The 24350-nt window shown below is 32.9% G+C and overlaps 1 protein-coding gene across 1 annotated transcript; it reads right to left on the reverse strand.

The window, feature by feature from the left end:
- Positions 1-453: 453 nt before the first annotated feature.
- LOC121994768 (protein PIR-like) lies at positions 454-23710 on the reverse strand. Its single transcript, XM_042548695.1, has 5 exons — positions 23554-23710; positions 22843-22915; positions 14150-14214; positions 3180-3257; positions 454-636 (listed from the first exon to the last, which is right to left on the reverse strand). The coding sequence occupies exons 1-5, from the start codon at positions 23605-23607 to the stop codon at positions 454-456; spliced, it is 453 nt and encodes a 150-aa protein (XP_042404629.1). The 5' UTR covers positions 23608-23710.
- Positions 23711-24350: the final 640 nt, after the last annotated feature.

The following is a 24350-nucleotide window of genomic DNA, read 5'->3' on the forward strand; positions in this document are numbered from 1 at the left end:
TAAAATATAATTTTAAATTTTTAGAGGTAATTGGTAGTCTCCAAATTAGGAGAAAGAATTCTTAGGTATTTGGATAATTTTTCTAGTTTGGTAAGATTTTATATTTTCAAATCATAAACAATTTATTGTCTAAGTTGTTGAATAATTTTAGATAAGTGGATATTTCTTATCCGTTTGATTTTATTTTTCAATTTCAGTTAGATTTGAGTCTTTAAAAAGGCCTCTACTCCCTCTTGTAATTTATCTTTGAATCAATAATATTTTCTCTCAATAAATTTCATTGAGGAAGACCACTGCTTCATGTTCATCTCTTTCTTCCACAGCCAGGTGCTGCATCACCAAGATGCACTGAGACACAAGCATGATAAGGACATGCAGGTGACTACAAAGACATTACTGCTATCGAGATAGGCAAGCTGAACTTGAAGACTGATGAATTGCACACTTAGATAATTAAAATGGTATAGTCTGGAAAAGAAGGCGCATGTGATGAGCATGAAAGTAGAGAGCAAATACTTTGGAAGCAGTAGATGCTTGCCATCTCTGAATTTCACGAAGGCGGCTCATCTCCAAGTCAAGAACTTGATAGGTCTCGAGATATAAATCCGCTTGATTGTGCTTCATAGAGTCAGGCAGCTGCACAGACCACACTTTTTAATTTGGGAAAAAATAATAATGTTGATACTAAAACAGAGAAATTCAGTATGGGTTATAGATGAGACAGGAGATGTCCCATTTTAAACAAGTGGGAAAAGAATCAAAAGTTCCAAACAGAAAACTGATGTCATATTTGTATATATAATTGATTATGTGAAGGCAATTCAGAGAATTTCAAGTAAAATCTAATCTCATAATTCAGCATATCAAATATCAAGATGAGCATAAGTGAGGAAAAAAAAAACATTTACATTGTTAAGCCCCATTTTTTATTGACTAGGAAAATCTTTTTCCTGCAATCGAGTTTTGTCAAAACTTATATCCTTTTCAATTTCTTTGATTTCTTTTAGTCCCTCTTTATCGTCTTGCAAGAAGAAAATAGAAGTCCAAACCATTGTTTTTTATTTGTTCAATTTGTTATATCATAATATTTGTGCATTCAAACATGCTCTTCAAACATGTCCATAACATCTCCATTTTCACAACTAATTATCTATCAGCACTAGACCAAATAATAGCTCACGTATGATCACATCACTTTATCTCAGTACTCATAAATTTGATCATTATGGTCTACACTACATGAACTTTTTGTACATGATTTCACAATAACCCAATACTGATATATACCTTGTTTTCTTAAACTAGCTAGTTAGATATAACTATAGTACTAAAGTATTTTCATATTTTACATCAAACTTGTAGACCATTACATCGGTAGACTTGATCCTTTAGATCACAGACACTGCCATGGTGTGTAATTATTTATTCGCACGTTTATACAAACACTTATTTTGAGTAGTTTTGGACGGGTTTTGTATTGCATTTACATTTCAAAAATGCATTTAAAGAATAAGCTTTGTGCTAAAGTACATTGTGGGAAATGATTTAGTGTTCTCAGTGGTTGGTAATCAAAATATCAAAATTTCTTTATAAAGCAATTTTACAAACTATAGTATTTGGTATATGTCTGGCAAGCACTTATTAATTTAAGCAAAACAATCAAAACTTAAAATAAATGATATATTGGCATCTCATGTTTTTGTTCTTTTTATCATTATGACATATAATATAATATTTGTGTTATAACTAGATTGAAATATAAATATCTGTGATTGATTTATTATTTAATCATCATATTCATTTTATCGTATTAAAATTCTAAGTTGTTGGTCAGTACTAAGTATTTATGTCTATTTTTAGCAAGATCATTTGTTAAAAATATTCATTTTCAATATAAATTTTAAGATTTTAACATATGTTGTTTATTCAATAGACTAATTATTTTTAATATATTTATATTACTTTATTATCTTAATCTATCATGATCACTAAATTAATTGTGATTATATTATTTAATTATTTAAATTATTATTTCAATAATTTACTCTTATGCTATTAAATATCATGGAAGGCAGCCTACTTAGATTCCCATCAAGCAACTATTACAAATACGGGATCTTATATTATCGACTCTTAACAAAGGTTAACAAACTGGTTTACTTAGGTTGGGGATGGTTTGGGCATATTACTTCCTTAGGTATCCTAGTCCTAATAAGCCATGGCCCTAATAGTACGGAAGATATACTTACAGCCTAGTCATGTGGTTATCTTTTGGATGCGGCAAGGAGGTGTCTTCCCACTAGGGACAGACAAGATTACTTGGAGGATCGATAATGCATTTTCTGTAGACAGGTGCAAGAGCATCTATTCTTTGGATGTCCCCCTATTGCTAGATTATGGAGGATTAGAGATTGGCTGCTTATGACACTGGAGATGTCCACCAATCGAAGAGCGTTGAGTCTTTGGTAAACACTCCCATGGGAGTAGATGTTGACAAAGGCTCATCATCTAACCTTGTCATCTATTATTTATCATATATGGCGAGCTAGAAACTCTAGTTTCTTTGGTGAGGGGCAGCTAGACATTGAGAGGATTTTCAGAAGTGTACAACTTCATATATATTGGTCTGGGAGTCTGCTCCGATTATACTTATCTGATAAAATATGGTCTAAACATTAATTTTAAAATATATATTATGTTACAATACATGGTGAATTTAAATTAATATTTTTAACAATATCAACAATTAGATATTTTAATTATTTATCTATTTATATTGATTTGTTGAAGTATCTAAAAAGTAAAAACTACTTGAGCAAGCAGCTTTCGGAAGCACTCTCCCAGTTACAATGGAAAAGTAGCTTTGAGAAAGTAGTTCTTTGAGTTACTTTGAATATGGGTCAACCAAAACACCTTAATTAACTCCCTTAAATACTTTGGCCCTCAAATGTGCTCTGGAAAAGCAAACCTAGCCTTAGTATGCTAGAAAGTTAGGAATATTCAATGGGAAACAGATTTCAACTCGTAATTACAGATTTAGAAATGTGGCTAATTTGGTTAAAAACATCGAGTTTCATTCTTGAAAATTCATTTCCAAAGAATAGCATAGCTATTAACCCATCCAAGGAACGCTAGTAATCAAAGCAAACAGCAGAAAAGAATTTTATACGAGCTCAAACCTGAGGAAGAGCTTTAACACAGCTACGGTATGTATAAAGCAAAGATGCCATCTCCCTCCCTTCATGGATCAAGGTATTCTGCAAAATTATCCAAGATTGCATAATAAAATAAAAGGACATCACAAATCCTAATTCAAATGAGAAAAGACCAGCAAATATACATTAACATCAGATAGAGGAAAAATCATAAGGTATAGTACCAATCTGCAAAACTAGTTAGAAGATGCTAAATGATTTATCAACTTTTAGAGAAAAAATCCAAATATTGTATGTCATGGACAAAGTCCTACAATTGTAGCTACTATAAGAACTTTAAAACCATTGGAAATTTTACAATTTAAGGCTTGTGCATTGCCAATTTTCTGAGAGCTGAAATTTTAAAAGTAAAATCAAACTATAGTCAAATTATCAAGATTACTAGAAGATATATATTCTGTACTAAGTTTTGATATGATGGCATAATCCAAAAATATTAGGATGTTAGGAAAGGTTGATCGATGCTCATATTATTAAATAGGCAAAGCTACGTGAAATGATTTGACTTAATAGGTCTTCAACTATTGGTAGCATTAAATACCGCCAATGTTTCATGTATAAAAATGATACAACAATAACAACCAAGCCTTATCCCACTAGGTGGGATCAACTATATGGATCATTTTATGTCATTGAGCTCTATCTTTTCTATATCATCATCTATACTTAAATAAATTTTATCTTATTGTATTGTTGCTAACTGTAGTTTGGGATAAAAAGAATACTACATTCCTTTATTGAAGAGAGAGACATATTTATATACAAACTAGGATCTATTTTAGGAAATTATAATTAGGCTAATTACAATTAGCCTAATTGGCCCATATATATATTAACTAATTAATTACCAATAATATGGTAATTAATATACAGATATAGTAACTAATATATACAAATATGATAACTTATATATATATATATATATAGATGGAGAGAGAGAGAGAGATAATACTCCCCCTCAAGTTGGAACATAGATATTAATCATTCCCAACTTGTTACAAAGATAATCAACCCGAACTCCATTTAAAGCTTTTGTAAAAATGTCCCCGAGTTGTTCTCCAGTCTTCACAATCCTACTCCCGTAGAAATCAAATTTTGTTGAATTTTCTCACGAACGAAATAACAATCGATTTCAACGTGTTTAGTTCGCTCATGAAATACAGGATTGGATGCAATATGAAGAGCAGCTTGATTATCACACCACAGTTTAGCTGGCACTGAAATTTTAAGTCTAACTTCAGTCAAGAGTTGATATATCCATATTATATCACACACAGACTGTGTCATAACCTTGTATTCTGACTCTATCCATTGTAGAACCTGCTCAATCTGCATCTGAAAAACATTTAATATGAGTGTGTCCATGATTTTTATATACAATACCCCTTCCGAGTGCTCTCTTCCAGTAACACAAAATTTGTTCTAATGCTACCCAATGATGAATGGTTGGAGATGACATAAACTAACTGACAACACTGACTGAATATGCAATATCTGGACAAGTTATGGTAAGGTAATTTAACTTCCCAACTAACCTTCGATATCTCTCAGGATGTTTCAATAGTTCCCCATCTCCTATGAGATGCATATTCTAAGTCATTGGAGTACTACAAGGCTTCGCCCCCAATTTTCCCGTCTCGGTTAATAAGTTGAGTACATATTTTCTCTGAGATAGAAATATACTTTTTTTACTCCTCATAACTTCCAACTCCCAAGAAATACTTTAGCACCCCCAAATCTTTTGTATGAAACTGAGTATGAATGAAAGATTTAAGAGATGACTTTGCAATCTTTACAAATCTTTCTATCCTTCTTCATAACCATAAGAAAGTCAATTTGCGATTTATTAATTCCACTTTTGAATGTGACTAAGTGTTCTTCTCTTTTCTTAAAAAATATATTAGCTAATATAAGGTCATATGCTATCGCAAAATCTAATATACTTTTCTCATTTCTCGTTTAACCATAACCCCACGTCTCATATTCATCGTTTTCACTCCACGTACTATTTAGATCACCTCCTATTAAAATCATTTCATTTGGTTGAATATTTTGTAGTTCATCTAAGTCATCCAAAACCTTAATTTGGTAGCCATCATCTAATCCTACTTGTAGCGTATATCTTATTATGTTACGTTTCTTCATTACTATTATCTTAAGTTATAATTATCCCCTTTTCTAACTACTTACAACTTCATTTTTAACTATCATTCTATAATACTCACTCATTTCTTACTTTACTCTTTCCGTTACTTTAACCACTTCAGTTCTATCATCTTTGCCTTTCACTCTACACATTTTGTCTCTTGTATACAAAATACTAATTCTTCTCTTACTACCAATGAGAGTTCCTATGTTCCATGTTCCAAATCTTAAATTATTAGTTTTCCTATCATATTTGTTCTTATCCAACCTATGATGTGAGAACTCTTGCTTATTTAACACTACACTCAAGTTCTCATGGAGATGTAGCGGTCTTTGCTGAGACGTTACAGTCAGACTTATAACGCAAACTCTTGCATATTTAGCACTGCACCCGAGTTCCGAAGATGTAGCGGTCCTTGCCGAGACGTTACAATCAGACCCTGCAACACGTTTCTTCTAGGAAACAACCTAGCATTAGCACAATAGTTTAATTGATCCATCATATTTGTCATAGTTTTAACGCTGGCTGACAACTTAACGCAACCCCCCTCCTTTATTCAGGTTTGGGACCGGCCATGACCAGTCGTCATGAGCGGAGTTTCAAACCACTTTAAATTTTAATAAATTCTATGTTTTCATGTTATCATCATTATTGGATATTTATTTTGAGTTTTAAGTTATCTTCAAATTGTATTGTAAATACAGATTTGAGTAGAGGACATTGATTACAGACGCCCGACGATTTTTGCTGTACATGAAAGTGGCTAAAATCCATCTTTAACTTTCATATCTATTTCCTTGTATATGAATAAATAAATAAAATTAGATTATATACGCTTGTATAACTACTTTAGAAAAGGGGGAGTAAAATAGTATTTAAAAATAGTGAAATAGGTTTTAAAATAATTAAATCGCGGAGAATAAATAATTGATATTTTTTGTGAATAGGTTTCATGTGGGACCCTCCATGATATTTGATGACCTAATACTTGTATTTTTATATTGTATAGCTCTTATCTACAAACCCTACAATGATATATAATTAAATTAATATAATTTATGCTAAAGGGTTGATTTAGAATAATTATGGTAAAATCAATTAAGACTAAATAATAAAAATATTATAGGAAGCAAATAGATACTAAAAATAAAAATTTTGGACATAGCATTATACAAGAGTACATGACTACTCGGTGGAAAAAGATGATAACGTTCACCCTATACGTCCCTCATAGTCCGTCCCCAAGTCATGTGAAGGGAGATAAATCATGAGTGACTACTAACCCGAGCAATGACTAATGCATAGGGGAGAACAGAAACCTAGATACTAACTAGGAATCAACCCCTGACCCCATGGTGGTAACACCCCATGCACTAACTAACTGTTCGTCCCGAGGGGATGAGTACCTGCCTACCTACAACAGGATATGGTAGCTAAGAGTTGCCCGCAATAAGTAATATTTACGCAAAGGCATTATATTATTATATACCATGAAGGCTCTTAGCATACATGAGATGATGTTATTACACTAACACTCTTTGAGGATGTCGACTCCAGTGATTTGCATCTTATTAATTTAATTATAGATGATTTACTAGACTTATGTCATTATACATGACATATAAATAACGATAATTAAAATTATTGCAATTAGTGATAAAATAAGATAATTTAGAGTAATAGTAACAACTCTCAACATTAGTAAACAACCGAAATGAAAAAAAAAAATAACTATTATAAGTATATTTATATAACTTTATATATGTATAAACTAAAGAACTCAAAGAAAAAATTTAAGTTGTAATATAAAATTTGGACTTAACTTCGCCCATTGCAAATAAACTCCACCGTAATCGGTCCCAAGCTAGGATAAAGGAAGAGAATTGTGTTAGGTTAATATAGACAAATGTTATGTATAGATTCATTAAACTATCACGCAAAGATAAGTTATTCTTTAAAAGGAATGCATTACAAGGTCCGACAACACCTTGACTAGGACCACTATATCTTGATGAGAACTTAAGTGTAGTGCTAAATATATAAGAATTTTCACACCTAGGTTGGATACCAATAAACATTATAGGAATATTGACTGCCTTATATTTGAAATATGAAATAAAGGAACATTATTGGCAAAGCAATGGAGATAGTAGATGAGATAATTAAGAAAAAATAATATTTTTTATTTATAAAAAACAAAATGAGTAGAAGAGAAGATAAAGATGATAGAGAATTTAAGTTTAAATTATGATATACATGAAAGAGTAAAATAAAAAATTGAGTATGAATTATCATAGATAGTTGGTTAAGAGACAAAGTAGCAAAAGTAATTAAGAATGCAAGCAAGATTATATTTTTTAAGATAATGGTAGCAAAAGAAGCTAATAATGTAATTAGCACATATGCATCTCAAATAGGACTAAGTGAAGACATCAAATATAAGTTTAGAAAGACTTGGATGGGGTAGTAAAAAAGTTCCAACAAATGAGATGATTTAATAGGAGAAGATCTAAATGAGTACATAAAGTAAAAAATGATAAATATAATAGGGTGTATAGGCTATGGTTTTGAACACGAAATGAAAAAGGAAAAGTTATATTGGATTTTGTGATAGCATATAAACTTATAATAGTTAATACATTTTTCAAGAAACGAAAAGAATACCTTATTGCGTCCAAAAGTGAGTATAAAGTCACATATTCACTTTATTATATTCAAGAATAGGGGATAGAAAAATTTATAAAGATTGTTAAGTCATTCTTGGAGAAAACTTAATTAGTTAGCGATGTTAGATATGTGCCTCAAGTATAGTATAGTATTAGTAAAAGAAAAATGTGCATAGCTCTTAGAATCAAGTAATGGACGTTAAAGGATGAGAAACAAAGTCATTTTAAGAAGAGGATAGAAACATAAGTATTAGGAGAAATATATAGTGACTCAAATACGATATAGGATATATGACATCAAATTTAAAAATTGTAGCCAAGAACATATTCACTAAGTCATGAGGGCTACCACCAAATAAAAAATCTTGATAATAGAATAAGGAATCACCGAAGAAAGTGGCGTCACTAGACACGAGTAAGAACGAAGAATACTTTAAAAAGTATACAATAGCGAGAAAAAATAAAAAATTAATCTTTTGAACACTTGTATCGATAGCTTGATACAAAAGAAGGAGAAAGGGATATCTATAGAATAGCAAAAGAGAGGAAAAAAATAAGAGATTTTATCAAAATAGGATGCATTAAAGATGAATCTAACAAAGTGCTAATGAATGATGACTGATAAGGAAATAAAAATAAGGTAGAAAAGGTATTTTGATCAACTTTTAAATGAAGGTTTAGATTGATCAACTTAACTTAGGAAATTTAAGTAAGTTAGAGAAATAAATGGTAACTTAGTGCACGAACGGGTCGTGGGGAAGGGTCTATTGTACACAGTCTTACCTTTTGCAAGAGGTTATTTCAAAGAAATTTAAGTCAGTTAAAGAAATATAGAAATTTAAATTTTTATTCGAGAATTCAAATTTCAGAAGTAGAATAGCCTTTTAAATGAGATGCAAAATGAAAAGAGTTGGACCATATGATATTCCAAGATGATATTCTAATAAAGGTATGGAATTTCCAATAAAGTAGGGTATTAAATGACTTATGAAATTATTCAACCAATATTAAAAAAAATGCCTAATTACAGGAGGAAAAATATTCTAATCCCTTTATATAAATTTTTAAAAAAAAACATACAAAATTTTATAAATTATAGGGGTATTAAATTAATAAATCATATATAAAACTTTGAAAAAGAAAATAGAAAAAATTAAAGAGATCAATGAGATCATAAATCAATTTTGATTCACACTTAAGGTCGACAATAGAAGTTATACATCTTCAACAGAAGCAAGCAAGACCTACACCTGGTATTTATTGACTAAGTAAAAGCTTATAAGGGAGTTTCTAGAAAAATTATATTGAGAATTCTAGAAAAGAAAGGTATTAACGTAGTATATATTGAAATAATTAAGCATATGTATAAGGATGTAATAATAATAGTAAAGACTCTAAACTGATTAATGAAAGTATCTCTTATATAGAGATAGCGTTATATAGGATCTGCTCTAAGTCTAGATTATTTTATACTAATCATGGATGAAATCACTAAACACATCCAAGATATATTACCATTGTACATTTTATTTGTAAATGATATTATTTAGTTAATAAGACAAAATAATTGTTACGCTCGAATTGTAGTAGGAAATACTACTAGTAAAAGGTTTTAAGCTTAGCAAAGATGGAATATATAAAATTAAGTTTAATAAATAGGAAATGACGAATTACCAATAATTGAAAATTATAAGTATGTAAGATCTTTTTTACAAAAGGATAGAGGAGTTGATAAAAGATGTTTTATATAGGGCATAACTAGGAGGGTTGAAATGAAAGAGGGTTTCAATTGTCATTTGTGATTGTAAGGTACATTTAACATTTAAAGGAAAGTTTTACAAAACCACGATTAGAACTATTTATAGAGTAATTACGAACTTAGATTAAAATTAAAACTTTAAATTAATAATTTCAATCAACTTCTAACTATAAATAGGATAACCTAAACTAATTTTATATCATATTATTTATTTATTTATTTATTATTTTATTTTATTTATCTTTTAAAAATTTAATATAGGACTCGATCTCGTATTTTTCTTTTTAAAAAAGTTAATTTTTTTATTTTATGTTTTTTTAATATTTAGATTAAATTTTTTATTTTAAATTAATGTATTTTATATTTAAAAACACTAAAACTATATCAGCAAACCGTATTCTAGTCAGGGACTGAAACTTCAGCATGGGTCGAGATTTTAAACCATGCTATGAAACAAGCACCGGATTCTAGTCCAGGACTGAAACTTCGGCATGGGTCGAGATTTTAAGTCATGCTATGAAACAAGCACCGGATTCTAGTCCAGGACTGAAACTTCGACATGGGTCGAGATTTTAAACCATATTATAAATCAAACATACGAACAAAAGATGAGAATCGCAGAAATAAGAGTATTAAGGTGAATGCACAGACATATAAGGATAGAAAGGATAAAAAATAAAAACATTAAAAAAAAAAAATTAGAATTGCACCTATTTAAAAAAAAAACTCCAAGAGACACAGCATTGTGAGACCATGATAAATATGCACAATAATTGAGGAAGAGAAAGATCAAAGAAGGCTTAGATAGCTACGATAAAATAGAATAAAATTTATTTAAATATAGATAAGGATAGAGTAGCGGATAAGTCCAATAGTATAAAAAAATTTATATAGTCGACCCCATTTAATGGAATAAAGGCTTCATTGTTGTTATATATAAAATTTGTTATTGTTTTTGTATATAAAATTTAAACTTGATTTCTTGACCACTTAAATAATATTAAATTCATGTATACACATGACATTTTTTCTAATTACTCACGTAACAAATTTGTATTTATTGTCTCTTTTTACTTAGCCTCTAATTTTGCAAGTAAATGCACCTTTTTGATACCATAATCAGTTTCATATCATAAAGTTGCTTAGAGATATCAATCTGCTAATTCTTAGTTTGATTTTTGTTTTGTTATATTCATGTTTTGTTCATATAATATTTTATCTGTACAGTTTTTCATTGTACTTGTAAAAAAAAATATTAATATAAAATACATAAAGTTTCTTAAATTTCTTAATTATTTTGAGTTACTACATGATTGGTTGGCTCTTGATTCCTTTTTATCACACCATCACCAAATAGGGTGTCTTTGGGTAAGAATTAAGCCTTGATGCGTGACAAGTAGTGCAAGACTTTCAACTTTAATAAATGTTATGATTGGATTAGATGACAACTTATACAAAAATTTAGATAATTTAGAAATATAAAATTTATATGTGTGCACTCTTTCCAATGTAGAAGACTTATATGATCAAATGATGATTTTTAGGTAGGGAAAAATATTAGGATTTCATACCCTTTGGTTAATACCCTATACATTGTTTGAAATCTCGTACCGTGCCGGACGAAACAGTCGAAATGTATCATTTTGGTAAATCATCGAAACTCGATACTACTCAAAATCTTGAGTTATGTCGTAGTTTCGATCTGTACCCCGAAAGATATTGTTCCAATATCGTGTTGATGCTCCGATGTATAATGTCAGTGACAGACTGGAGGTTGAAGAAGGAGATGAAGCAAAGAAAGGAGACATTGTGTGTGTTGTATGGTTTTGAGTTTTGATAATTTATAGGAATGATATATTTCAACTGTTTCACTCTACATGGTATAAAATTTAAAACTATGCTTGGCACAAACAATGTTTCATCCCCTCTTCAACTGTAATGCATTACTGACACAATGCATCAAAACATCAGCATAATACTGAAATAATATCATTCAAGTCAAAGACTGAAACTTCGATACGACTCAAGATTTTGAACCTTAACCCTATACATATGCAATTGTCTATCTACTTAGAGATCCCTATATATTGACCAAAATTTAAAATTAAAATTCAACTCGAAAGAAACAAGATCATTTTAGTAACATGTAGAAGTATTTACACATTGTCAAAGTCTTGACACATGGTACCAGTGGTGAATTAGTGTGAAAGCAGAAAGAACATGAAGAAGAAGAAAAGGAAAAAAAAAAAAGAAGAGGAAGCTCCACAGACCTAGCAAAGCTATAGTGTGGCTTCTTCCTCAATTAACAGAAACCACTTGTAGAGTTGGAAGAAGCCCCTTCACTTGCATGAAGATGTTCACAAGTTGAGCAGAGTTGCTTCAAGTCATCCAAGAGGAGAAATTTTTCTAGTTCTCTCGCTCGCAAATGAGGTTCATAAGATGATTAAACGGCATAGAAGAAAATTCTCGTCTTGTCTCAGCCCATTCCACATCAATCAACAAATAGAATGAAATGTTTCATTCGTGTCAACCCACAACACATAAAACGGGATATTTCCACCCATAATATTTACAAGGACGTCTTCAATGTTTCCGCTTAAGTTGATTGAAAAAATTATAAAACTTAAAATATCACAAACAAATTTCATTCTCGAATTTTTCAACGACTTATTAACAAATTTAATAATTGCTCATGAACCTGATAAATGAATTGATAATGTACTTGAACCATACAAGTGACACAATTTTTAGATGTTTTACAGAAAAGGATAGCTCGGTGCATAAAGCTCCCATCAATGCGGGTCTCCGAGAAGAGCCTATTGTACACAGTCTTGAGACTCGAACATGTGACCTCTAGGTCACACGGCAGCAATTTTACCATTGCACCAAAGCTTCCCTTCTTTTATATGTTTTATACTTTAAACAAATATTGGATTTAAAGTAATTTCAATAAAAATCTAATTATAACAATATAATACAGTTACTCAATGGAAGAATTACTCAAGTAAATTTTCAATAGTTTAAGCTAGCTAAGTTCACATATAGCATTATGGCCTTGTATTTTTCTTTTGCACTACTCCTAGCCACTACAATTGGCATCTTCCCTCCTAAATTATAATGATATCCCTAGAAGAAGGTAGTGGACTAATATGGATCACCTAAAGGAAAACCTATCAAATTTGCATCCATGTAACCTATAATTTGAAAATGGCCATAGTTACAATATGAGAAGCTTTATGGATGTATCATAAAGAGTTATCTCCTAAAGATCACGACGTAAAGCCTAAGGAATGACCAATTACACTCGTACCAAATGAGATGTCAGCTCTACCAATTGTCTACTCGTTCAATTTGCCAACTAACCTCAAGTACTTCCTAAAATTAGATAGTAAATCCCAATCCCTAAATGATCTATGGGAGTGTCATTGACTTGGCTACTAATATACCAGCCCCCGAGCATTATCAAGTACATCTCTTTTCATATAGAGAATTGGGATAAAGCTAATGGCATACAAGATAACTATCTCAAAGAGAAGAGAGATCTATAACATTGACAAAATGGAATTTTTTTATTACTTGAACAATAATCAATCCATTGAATCAATACTACAATTATAAAAAATCAACTTAAACAAACTAGGAAATACATGTCAAAATTAAGAAAGATTATAACTCAATTGAACTGTAACTAAATTAAAAGATATACATTGAACTCCTTACAAATTAAAAGATACTAAGGTATATGATACTCAAAAAAGAACAGTTGCCAATCAAATCAAAAGAACAATTTGAAAATTAAATTGATTATTTTCCTTGTTTGCATTACCTAACCGAAGATCATGACTTTTAAGGATATTACTGGGCATGTGATGCTTTGCACCATGAATGCCTACCCAAAGACCATGTGACTTCTGGATACTATAGGCATGAGATAGTTAACTTGTCAATGCCTATCTAGGGGATCACATGACATTAGTGAGAATCTGAGCATTGACTTTGCCCATATTAACTTTAAAAATTTCTCTTTTATTCTTAATTTCTTCATGAAGATACAATACTCATGAAAAGTGTAGCCGTCATATAAATCAAGAGTATTTAGCAGGGTATTAATTTCAAGGAAGCCAAGCATAGACATAAAATGATGAACTAGTAAAAGGCAAAAAAAAAACTGGCCACAATAAGTTCAATTCAGTAATAAGGGTAAAAGAGAAAATGTAGATAAACAAACACTACTGGTTGGCCACAATCAGTTCAATTCAGTAATAAGGGTAAAAGAGAAAGTGTTGATAAACAAACACTACTGGTAATAGCTATGAAGAAAATAATCATCTTATGCACTTCAGTAACAATAAAGATATCATACCAATTGGTTAACAGCCTTCGTATCTTCTGCAAGAGAGAGACGGTATGCAGCAACATCACCAAATTCTACATTATATAAATAGGAGTTTATATCTAAGTGACTAAAGAAAATAGGAAGCATAAACAATAATAAGGCATAGGCCTAGTATTTGATGCCCCTCCATATCCTAAAGAAGATCTATGATCAAAATAGCATCTTAAGGTTGCCCAAAATTTTAATCTTGATAATGCCATTGTGGCATTTTAACCACTAAAATGAAAAACATGTAAGTAGAGAAGTTGCTTGCAAAGATCTAAATTGAAAGAATTAAACGAATGCTCAATCCCAACCCCATACTTGCATATCCACATAAATAAAAATTAAAACAACAATTCACTATTGAACATTTGCCTAAATTCAATGTTGGCCGGCAACCTAACGCAACCCTCACCCTTTTTCATCTAGGCTTGAGACGGGCACCGGCGGGTTTAAATAAAAATTATGGCAATTTACCAAAGGGCGTACCTAGATTTCTAAATTGACCAAAAGGCGTATGCTACTTTGGTATTTACCAAAAGACGCACATTTTTAAATGCACTTCCCATTCTACCCTTCTAACAAATCTAACTTTTTCTGTCATTTTTTTTCTCTACCATTTCTCCGTCTCTTCTCTTTCTTCTCTTCTCTCTCCTATGCATGTCGCTTCTCTTATTTTTCCCCTCCTCTCTCTTTCCTCCTTTTTTTTAATGCATGCATGCATAACATAGGCTTGATATGCAAATCATATCGGGCCCATGACATTTAAGGATTAGTTGAATTTTGTGATAACATTTTAATACATCTGGAGAAGCCAAAATAAAGAAAGGGAGCCTTGGCGCAACGGTAAAGTTGTTGCCATGTGACCAAAAGGTCATGGGTTCGAATCCTGGAAACAACCTTTTGCAAAAAGCAAGATAAGGCTGCGTACAATAGATCCTTCCCCGAGACCCCGCATGGCGGGAGCTTCGTGCACTGGGTTGCCTTCTTTTTAGAGAAGCCAAAATAAACGATGAATAGCATATTTAAACTCCTTATAATCGTGGCCAAAAGGTCACGGGTTCGAATCCTGGAAACAACCTTTTGCAAAAAGCAAGATAAGGCTGCGTACAATGGATCCTTCCCCGAGACCCCGCATAGCGGGAGCTTCGTGCACTGGGTTGCCTTCTTTTTAGAGAAGTCAAAATAAACGATGAATAGCATATTTAAACTCCTTATAATCTTGAAAATCCACGGGAACTAAAATAGATACAATCAGAGCTCTCTAAGTCCATTAGTAGGTTTCGATCAAAATCCACTAATGGATCTAGGGATCTCAAATTGCACCAATTTCAGTTTGTGTGGATTTTTTTTTGTTACAAGGAGTTCAAATATGTTGTCCATTATTTATTTTGACTTCTCGGAGACATAAAATATAATAAAAAATAATCGCCAAAAATCTCTACCTTGGGTCTGATATTATTTCTCTCGGATGTGTTAAAATATAATAAGAAAGAATCGCTAAAAATTTCTATGTTGGGCCTGATATTTAATCATTTCGAGCCCAACTATATGATACATATCAGACCCAACGTGGAAATTTTTTATAACAAACCTCTCAAATCGTGAAGAGGTCGGCATAGTGTTGATGAGTTCCAAGTCAATTTTTTATAACTGACCTCTAAGATATATTTAAAACAAAAGTATTTCCCTCCATTTCATGTGGCAAAGACTAAATTTTTTTTTTTATTTTTAGAAGGTTACTAGGGAAAGAGGAAAAATTCTAAATTTTCTTAACGAGAATTAATACAATGGTGAATTTTGTTGAATGAGTTCATGAAAAGTTTTAATTACTCTAAGACACATGACAATATGACAACATGGTTGGGAAGGGATCAATATTTCTAGTATAATTGTTTTTCCTACAGGCAAGCAACACACTGCGCCTAATTCATGAGCCTTCATGGATCAGTAGTAAAGAGTATAATGAAATTGTTAACAATGGTGAGCCGCAAGTATTGGTGGATGTAAGGCCAGAACATCACTTCAAAATTACAGCTATTCCCAAGTCAATTAACATACCCCTTTCCACTCTGGAAGATAAGCTTCCTGCAATAGATTCAATTCTGAAGAAAGTGGGGCAAGATTCTGCCAAATGTGTTGGCTTGTATTTAGTTTGTAGTAGAGGCAATGATTCCCAGAGGTTCACTTCCTCAACAAAAATGGTTTTCCTCTTGCCAAGGACATTGTTGGGGGGCTTCAATCTTCGGCACAAGATGTTGATGGCACATTTCCAACTTATTAAGGGGCAATTGTTTATTAAGATCAGGTTGCATATATAGTATGAAAATTTCATATTTCTATAAATTATTATTGGTTGTGATTGGTCAAACTCGAGTGACATGGAATGGATCATTTCATCATGGTTGCCTCAAGTTGTACCCCACCATTGTATGTTTTACAATCTGTTAATATTTATCGGATTTTGTGACTGTTGCCTCATAGTTGCTTTAGGGACTTCACTGATGATGCATGGGTGGCAGGTAATGGTACAGACGATTCATGACTTAGTTACTCTCAAATGTAGATGGAACAAATAATATGTGTTTTCTTTAGTTTGATTCATAGAATGGAATAGATGGTTCATTTTTATTGCTATGTTAGATTTGAGAGATCGGTTATAAAAAATTAAACTTGCAACTCACCATCACTGAGTCGACCTCTTTACAATTTGAGAGGTCAATTATAAAAAATCTTTACGTTAGGCTTGATATGAATCAGGCCTAATGTGCAGATTTTTTACGATTCTTTTTATTACACGTTAACACCTCTGAGAAGTCAAAATAAATAATGGATAGCATATTTGAACTCCTTGTAACCCCAGAAATCCATAAAAACTGAAATTAGTGTAATCGAAGTTCGGTCAAAATCCATTGATGGACCTAGAGATCTCAAATTGCATTCATTTCAATTTCTGTGGATTTTTGGGATTGCAAAGAGTTCAAATATACTATCCATTGTTTATTTTGGCTTCTTGGAGGTGTTAAAATGTAATAAAAAAAATCACCAAAAATTTCCATGCTATGGAATCATATCAGGCTCAATTTGAAGATCTTTACCAATGCTTCCTTATTACATTTTAACATCTCCGAAAAGCCAAAATAAATAATGGATAACATATTTGAACTCCTTGCAATCTCAGAAATCCACAAGAACTGAAATGGATGCAATCTGAGGTCTCTAAGTCCATCAGTGGGTTTTGACCAAAACTCACTAATGAACTTAGAGAGCTCGGATTGCACCTATTTCAGTTCCTGTGGATTTCCAAGATTATAAGGAGTTCAAATATGCTATTCATTTATTTTGGTTTCTCCAAATGTATTAAAATGTTATAAAAATATAACTAAACCTTAAATGTCGTAGGCCTGATACATATCAAGCCTACATTATGCACGCATGCAAAAAAAAACACAAAGGAGAGGAAAAATAAGAGAAGCTACATGCATAGGAGAAGGAGAAGATAGAGGAAAATGGTAGAGAAAAGAAAAACAACATAAAAAGTTAGATTTGCCAAGAGGTAGAACAAGAAGTGCGTCCTTTGATAAATACCAATGTAGCATACGTCATTTGGTCAATTTAGAAACCTAGGTGCGCCCTTTGGTAAATTGCTGTAAAAATTAAAGCAATAAAATGAAAATTAAACCCTTGGCTAATCGCACCAACTTTTTCTCCTCTCTACTCCTCTCAAGATTCAACCATTTCACTACCTCTCTATGACTGCATCATCCACTAAAGTTGAATTTCCCAAACCACTCCATCCCCTAGACAACAATAAGTCATCGCCACCCATCCCCAATAACCTTGTTATAGCTGCCAACTTTCTTCTCTTTCCTATGATAAATAAATTAATTAATTGAGTTAATTGAGACTATTTAGTTATATTAATTGAGTTTTTCCTTATGTAATTCAATTAAGAAGCCCCTTTGAGACGAGTCATAATCAAATTCTGAATAAAGAATAATTTGATTGTAAAACAGACATGGTTAAAATCATGTTTAAAACAAACTTGATTAGAATGTCTTTGACTCAACCAAGATGAATGCAAATTTAAATATAGATTTGATTCCATTGTAAATCTTGGGTTATCTCTATATAAGAAAGGAGAAACCAGATTTAAATATAGGTTTTGCTCAATTGTAAAACTTGGGTTATCTCTATATAATAAAGGAGAAACTCTTTTTATAACCCTAACTGCCCACCTCCCTCCATTTACAAGGTGTGTTGACCCCTTCACCTCCTCTCTTTGACGCACCTTCCACCCTAAGCACCCCTTCCCATCAACCCCTCACACCCTCGATGACTTCTTCTAGCACCCTTGTCATTTCCAGCATCTCATAGTCCCAAAAGAAGTAAGGCAACACTCTTTTGTCATTTATTGAGGTAATTGGGTCCTTAAGTCTATATGTTTAAAGTCTAACGAAGTTCTCCTTCCAAAAATTAGTTTTGGGTAGTTTCAAAGACTAACCAAGTACTCCTTCCTAGGATTAGTTTTGAGTAGCTTCGTACTGTTATATGATAATCCATGAGGACATATATTGATACCTCATATGAGGACCTGTATTGATACCATAATGGCTCTAAGTGAAAATGAGATGCTACACTAACAAATGACAGTAACATAGTCTAAACAAGAAACCTCTCAAATCATCAGATCGCCTAGGGAAATCCTCTGAATAATGAGTTAAGAAAATAAATTTATTAAAATTCTACAAAAAAAAAAAAAGAAGAGCAAGGAGAAACTAAAGAACATGAAGAGTTGGACCTGAGAAATTTAAGTGGTGAATGAGTATAAGGAGAATAAATATGAATCACACGAGCTTCTAAGTCATGACACCAACCTTATGCAAATATATTAGTGGGCCAACATACTTGAGTACAATATTAGTCGTCTTCAGTGCACATGTTATGCAATCGAGAGCACAATATGAGATGATATATAATGAGTGCATTTATTTGCTAAAATGAGGTATAAGTTGATCCTTTCATTTAAACATGTTATATCGTACACGGTCTTTCTTTTATCATTATTCACTAAGTGCATGGCTATATGTACTTAATGATAACAACGATTTTGACGTATTATTTTGGCTCTTATATATAATGTTTTAATCCTATTGTATGCTTAAATCATTTTTCATATCATCTTTTACAAGTCGAGCTTTGATGTAAATTTTTCCTATATTTATGACATTATATCTAAAATTTGAATATGGTTTCGTGAGAGATCAAGATGAGCCATGGACTTGAGTCGAGTCGACCAATCTTAGCCCAAGGCTAGGGTTAAAAGAGAGTTGGTTCAAAATTGAATGAGATTCGGTTCAATTGAGATTGGCTCAAATGAAGCTTGGTTCAATGGAGAGTTTAGTTCACACTTGGAAATACGATTCATCCTTGGGAGAAGTCCACAACCCCATCTCACATAGCTACCCATCCATAGAACTAAACATCTCCTCACCAAAGCTTCTCCACCTCCATTAGGATCTCACCGCACCCTCACTCAGTTGGGAGAGATTCCATCTCCATCTCCGACGGCCATCTCCCTCCATCCATCGAGAAGAAGAGGCGAAAGAGGAGTTCCCATCGTCATCTCCATCTCACTGTTGGCCACACCTTCATCGACCTCAAGAGGAGGAAAGGGAGTTCCCTTCCTCATCGGAGAGCTACCATTCATCGAAGAGAAGGGACGAAAGAGGGATTCCATCCTCATCTCCTCCACCTTTGTCCACAGAAGTTTAGGGGTTCCTAGCTCCTGCCCGCATCCATCCATCATTTGTCCATGAGGATTAGGGTTTCAAGATCAGAGAGCAACTCCACCACGAGCTTAGGGATTCCTAGCTCGATCCACATCATCCACCCTGATTGGAGGGAGAGCTCTATCTTTAGCTTAGCTGAACTTAGTTTCTTGTGCTTGCAATGTGTTTCTCTTAATGCCCCTTACACTTTTGCTACTTTAGTTAATTCATTTTACTTTGTTTAATTCCTATTTTGTCTTGTTTTGTTGAATGTTTTTCATTATATTCTCGTTATGATTAGATTAGGGATGCTTTACTTTATGTTTTATTTAATTCCTTACAATCATAGTTTAGCTAGGTGAGGTTAGATTAGGATGCTTTTCATTTTTTAACAAACCCCCCATTTACAACATCAAAACCCTAAACCCAAACCCCATATACAAATAAATTGATCGTAAGATTATCATTTGCTGGCTACATTCCTTGAGAAAGACGATCCAGACCATTCCCTATACTATATTAGTGTAGAGGGATTAGGCAAATTGAATTTTAATCGTAACACGACATACGCATTATCAATTGCCCCCACCTTTACTCTTCAAATGCAAAGGGAAGGAGATACAAAACTAGGACCGAATGAAATTACCAAAGTTGTTCGAATTTATGTGTTTATTGATATTCAAATTTATATGTATAATTACATCATATTATATAGCATTTGTTCTCATATATTTGTTACAATTTATTTATGAGCTTGAATATTTTTATCAAGTTGGTTATTCAACGTCTCAGCAAGGACCGCTACATCTCCATGAATCCATTAAACTATTGTGTTAATGCTAGGTTGTTCCCCGGAAGAAACGCGTTGCAGGGTCCAACTGTAATGTCTCGGCAAGGACCGCTACATCTCCAGAACTCGGGTGTAGTGATAAATATGCAAGAGTTCGCGTTACAGGGTCCGACTGTAACGTCTCAGCAAAGGCCGCTACATCTCCATGAGAACTTGGATATAGTGTTAAATAGGCAAGAGTTCTCACACCATAGGTTAGATAAGAACAAATGTGATAGGAAAACTAATAATCTAAGTTTGGAACACTTCTGAGTTCTCACTTTATTAACACACCAAACACATTAAGGTTACTAACACTTGATTCATGATGTCATTATGTCCAAGAAGATTAGCATACCATATACCTCAGAAGTGGGCAAAAAACCTTTAATATACCTGACCTTAAATATGTTGTGTCTTAGGTTAAGGTTGCGCTTTCAAAAACCCAACCCAAACCACTTAATTAACCTATAGACTATAAAGTTATGTTACAGTCATAAATAATTAATTCATGTCTATTTTTTTAGTTCATTCATCCTAAATCTAAATATCTAATAACTACATGCATTACTCATAAATATTCAGCTCATGATTTTCTACTTGTTTTTCATTCACTTACTCATTAATCATATCTATTCTACTTCCGAATCTCCTTACAGTCCTTTCTGACACCATGCTCCCAAAAAATAAGACCCAACTTGTCATCTCAGTTGATGGAGTCACTCTCCCTACTCATGATTCCTTGACACCAGGCACCGAGCTTGTGAGAGACCTGACTTGAGTAGTAATATCAACTCCTAGTGCCCAATTCACCATGTCTATTCAACTTCCAAACACCTAACACGCATTCCCAGAGGCTAAGAACTAACTCATTCCTGGTGGTTTTGCTACTCTGTAGTTCTTCCTTCTTGTTGATTCTTGGTGAAAGCGCAGCATGTAGGATGGGTGAAGTTTTTGTTGCTTCAATCACTAGTAAGCATCCATACAGCTTAGGCCCTCCTCGTTTTAGTTAAATTTAACATCATCTTTCTATTCATATAATGGCTCTCATTTGACAATATTTGTTCAACTATTTGAACAACAATAGCCCATGCTGATGAAGATGCAGAAAAGTCTCACCCTCAACTTATGTCTCAGTGATAGATGTAGTGACTTTGTTTAGTTTTAAAAGAATTACTAGTCCTGATAGAGTAGTCCAGTATCCAATATTTCTATAAATGGCAATGTAAGGTAGGTTTTGACAAACTTATAAGCTTGCATCAGAGATTAAAAAAAAGGTAATCAAAAATAATGGTGATCCTATAACTCCCAAAACATTGAAGATCATGTCATACCAAAAGGAAGCAACTGTGTTCACCTCATTCCTAGAGTGTGATCTAGCAACTGATTTAACATTCAAATATTCAAAAAGTTATCTAGGAGATAAGATTGTAATCACCATGCTGAAACCTAGAAAAGACTAAAACCTGAAATAATCCGAAACAATTTGGAAAGGTAACCAAACCCCAAAAAAACAATTTTGAGTTTGGGTCTGAGTTCAGGGATTTTATTATGCCCGAACCCAGCCAAGTTGGGTTGAGCTTCTTTTTAAATCTAACCCAAACCCATGCTCACCACTAATATACCTTTTCCAATGAATAAGTTGTTGACATTTTTACCAAGTCTCTTCCAACAACCTGATATATGTTGTTAGGAAACAAACTAAGCAATGCAGATATTGATGATCCAACTTGAGAAGCACTGTTTGATAATAGAAATAAATAACTTAGTCATGGCATCACCTAGTCTAATGGCCTTAGTTAAATTTTACTTAACATTCAACTTATAAATCCATAAGTTGCTTTCCTATTTCTAAATACAATAATACGTTATCCAAGATTTAACTTGAAGTATCAAATCACCAGGACATATGCACTTTCAAATACTTACAAAATCACACAAGTAGTGGGTAAAAAATCCTAAAGCCATTAGAAATTACAATAGAATACACAGGCCTTATATTATGTTCAGTTGTCAGACAATATGATGGATAATATTTCACTACTATAGATAACAAGTTAAAAAGAAGACTTTTGTACCAATAGGACTATTAGTGGCGCATCTTTCAGTAGATATAAGAATAGCTAGTCCTTGTACTTCAGGCTGCTCATCCTGTGAAAATCACGATTTCATTAGTACAATTCTAAGTTCTAATCTGAAAGCAGCATGTGCTGAAAATTTGTGCACTTCAGAATTAAAATGTTGCAAAATTGAAGAGTAATTATAGATTATTCAAGTTAGAAGCACTGGAGAGTGGAGACTAATTTTCCCTAGGCCAAAAATAGCCAACCGTGACATATTTCCTTTACTGTCGTTGTAATTCTCTGAACAATAAAATGGGAGTCTAATTGAGAACCGTCTATCAAGTAGTGAACTCGGTGCATCTTAAGGAGACCCTCCAAGTGTGAAAGAGTGGTGGTATGATGAAGTTCAGGAGGGTCATCGTCACCAAATTGTGTTGAGCTATACACAAGGCTAAGGTGAAAACTAAAAAGAGAAACATGAGGGGAGATAGAGGGAAAAAATAAAAAGAAGAATTTTTAGATTATATGTCCCCTAATTTGTTGGTGGAGAGAACAGAAGAAGGCGACGAAGGGAAACCGAAAAAAAAAATTACAACGAAACATTAACAACAATGTGAATAATCCCCAGGATAAAAATGGAAAAGAAATGAAAGGGCACCGAAAACGGAGTAGGGCATTTTGTAAGCAATGAAGTAGAGAAGTAACGAAGCTGGGATCTCGAAATACCTCCAAGGAGAAGGTTGAAAGAGCTGCAATGGCTTCTTCGACTGGAATCGCCATAGATCTCTTCCTCCTCTGACCTCTTCCCTTCCAGAGATCGGGGGGCGTTGGAGGTGACAGTGGTGGGATGGGCGTGCTTCCGAGTCTTTATTTAAGAAAGTGGGCCGGGGAGTAGACTAGTGGAAAGAGAGTAGACTTCAAGAAAAAGGATTATGTTGCTATCCGATGCCAAACATAGTTGGTATATATCTATACATAGATATATTACTGCTGTTTTTTCTCTGATTCTATTTACTACTATTTCTATTACTGAGTAAATATGTTATAGTATTATTGTTGATATTATTTTCTGTTAGTCTTCTTTAGGGAGTATTTGGTTCATGAGTTTAAAAATTAGGAAATGGAATAATAAAAATATATAATGTTTGGTTAATCGGTTTGGGAATAAAAATTTAGGAATCATTTCTAAATATTTGGGAATGAACAAAACTCAATTAACTATGTGGGTTTAGAATTCATTCCCGATAGGTTTTGTTCCCGATATTTTTTTTTTATTTTTTTTTCTTTCCTTTATTTTCCCCTAACCGGCTTCGTGCTACACCACCATCCTCGACTTTCTGTGACAACAGTGCCCCGCGACAATAACGCTCCCAACTTCGTGCGACAACGACGTCCTCTCCAACGCAAGTCATCATCGACTCTTCGAGTGGATTCGCCATCGCCGCCTCTTCGACTCCCTCCTTTGCTGCTGCACTCCGCAGTAAGCAGGTAATGCTTAACCCTAAACCATTGATGAATCGCTT

The sequence above is a fragment of the Zingiber officinale genome, chromosome 6A (assembly GCF_018446385.1).
Source record: "Zingiber officinale cultivar Zhangliang chromosome 6A, Zo_v1.1, whole genome shotgun sequence".
Classification (NCBI taxonomy): Eukaryota; Viridiplantae; Streptophyta; class Magnoliopsida; order Zingiberales; family Zingiberaceae; genus Zingiber; species Zingiber officinale.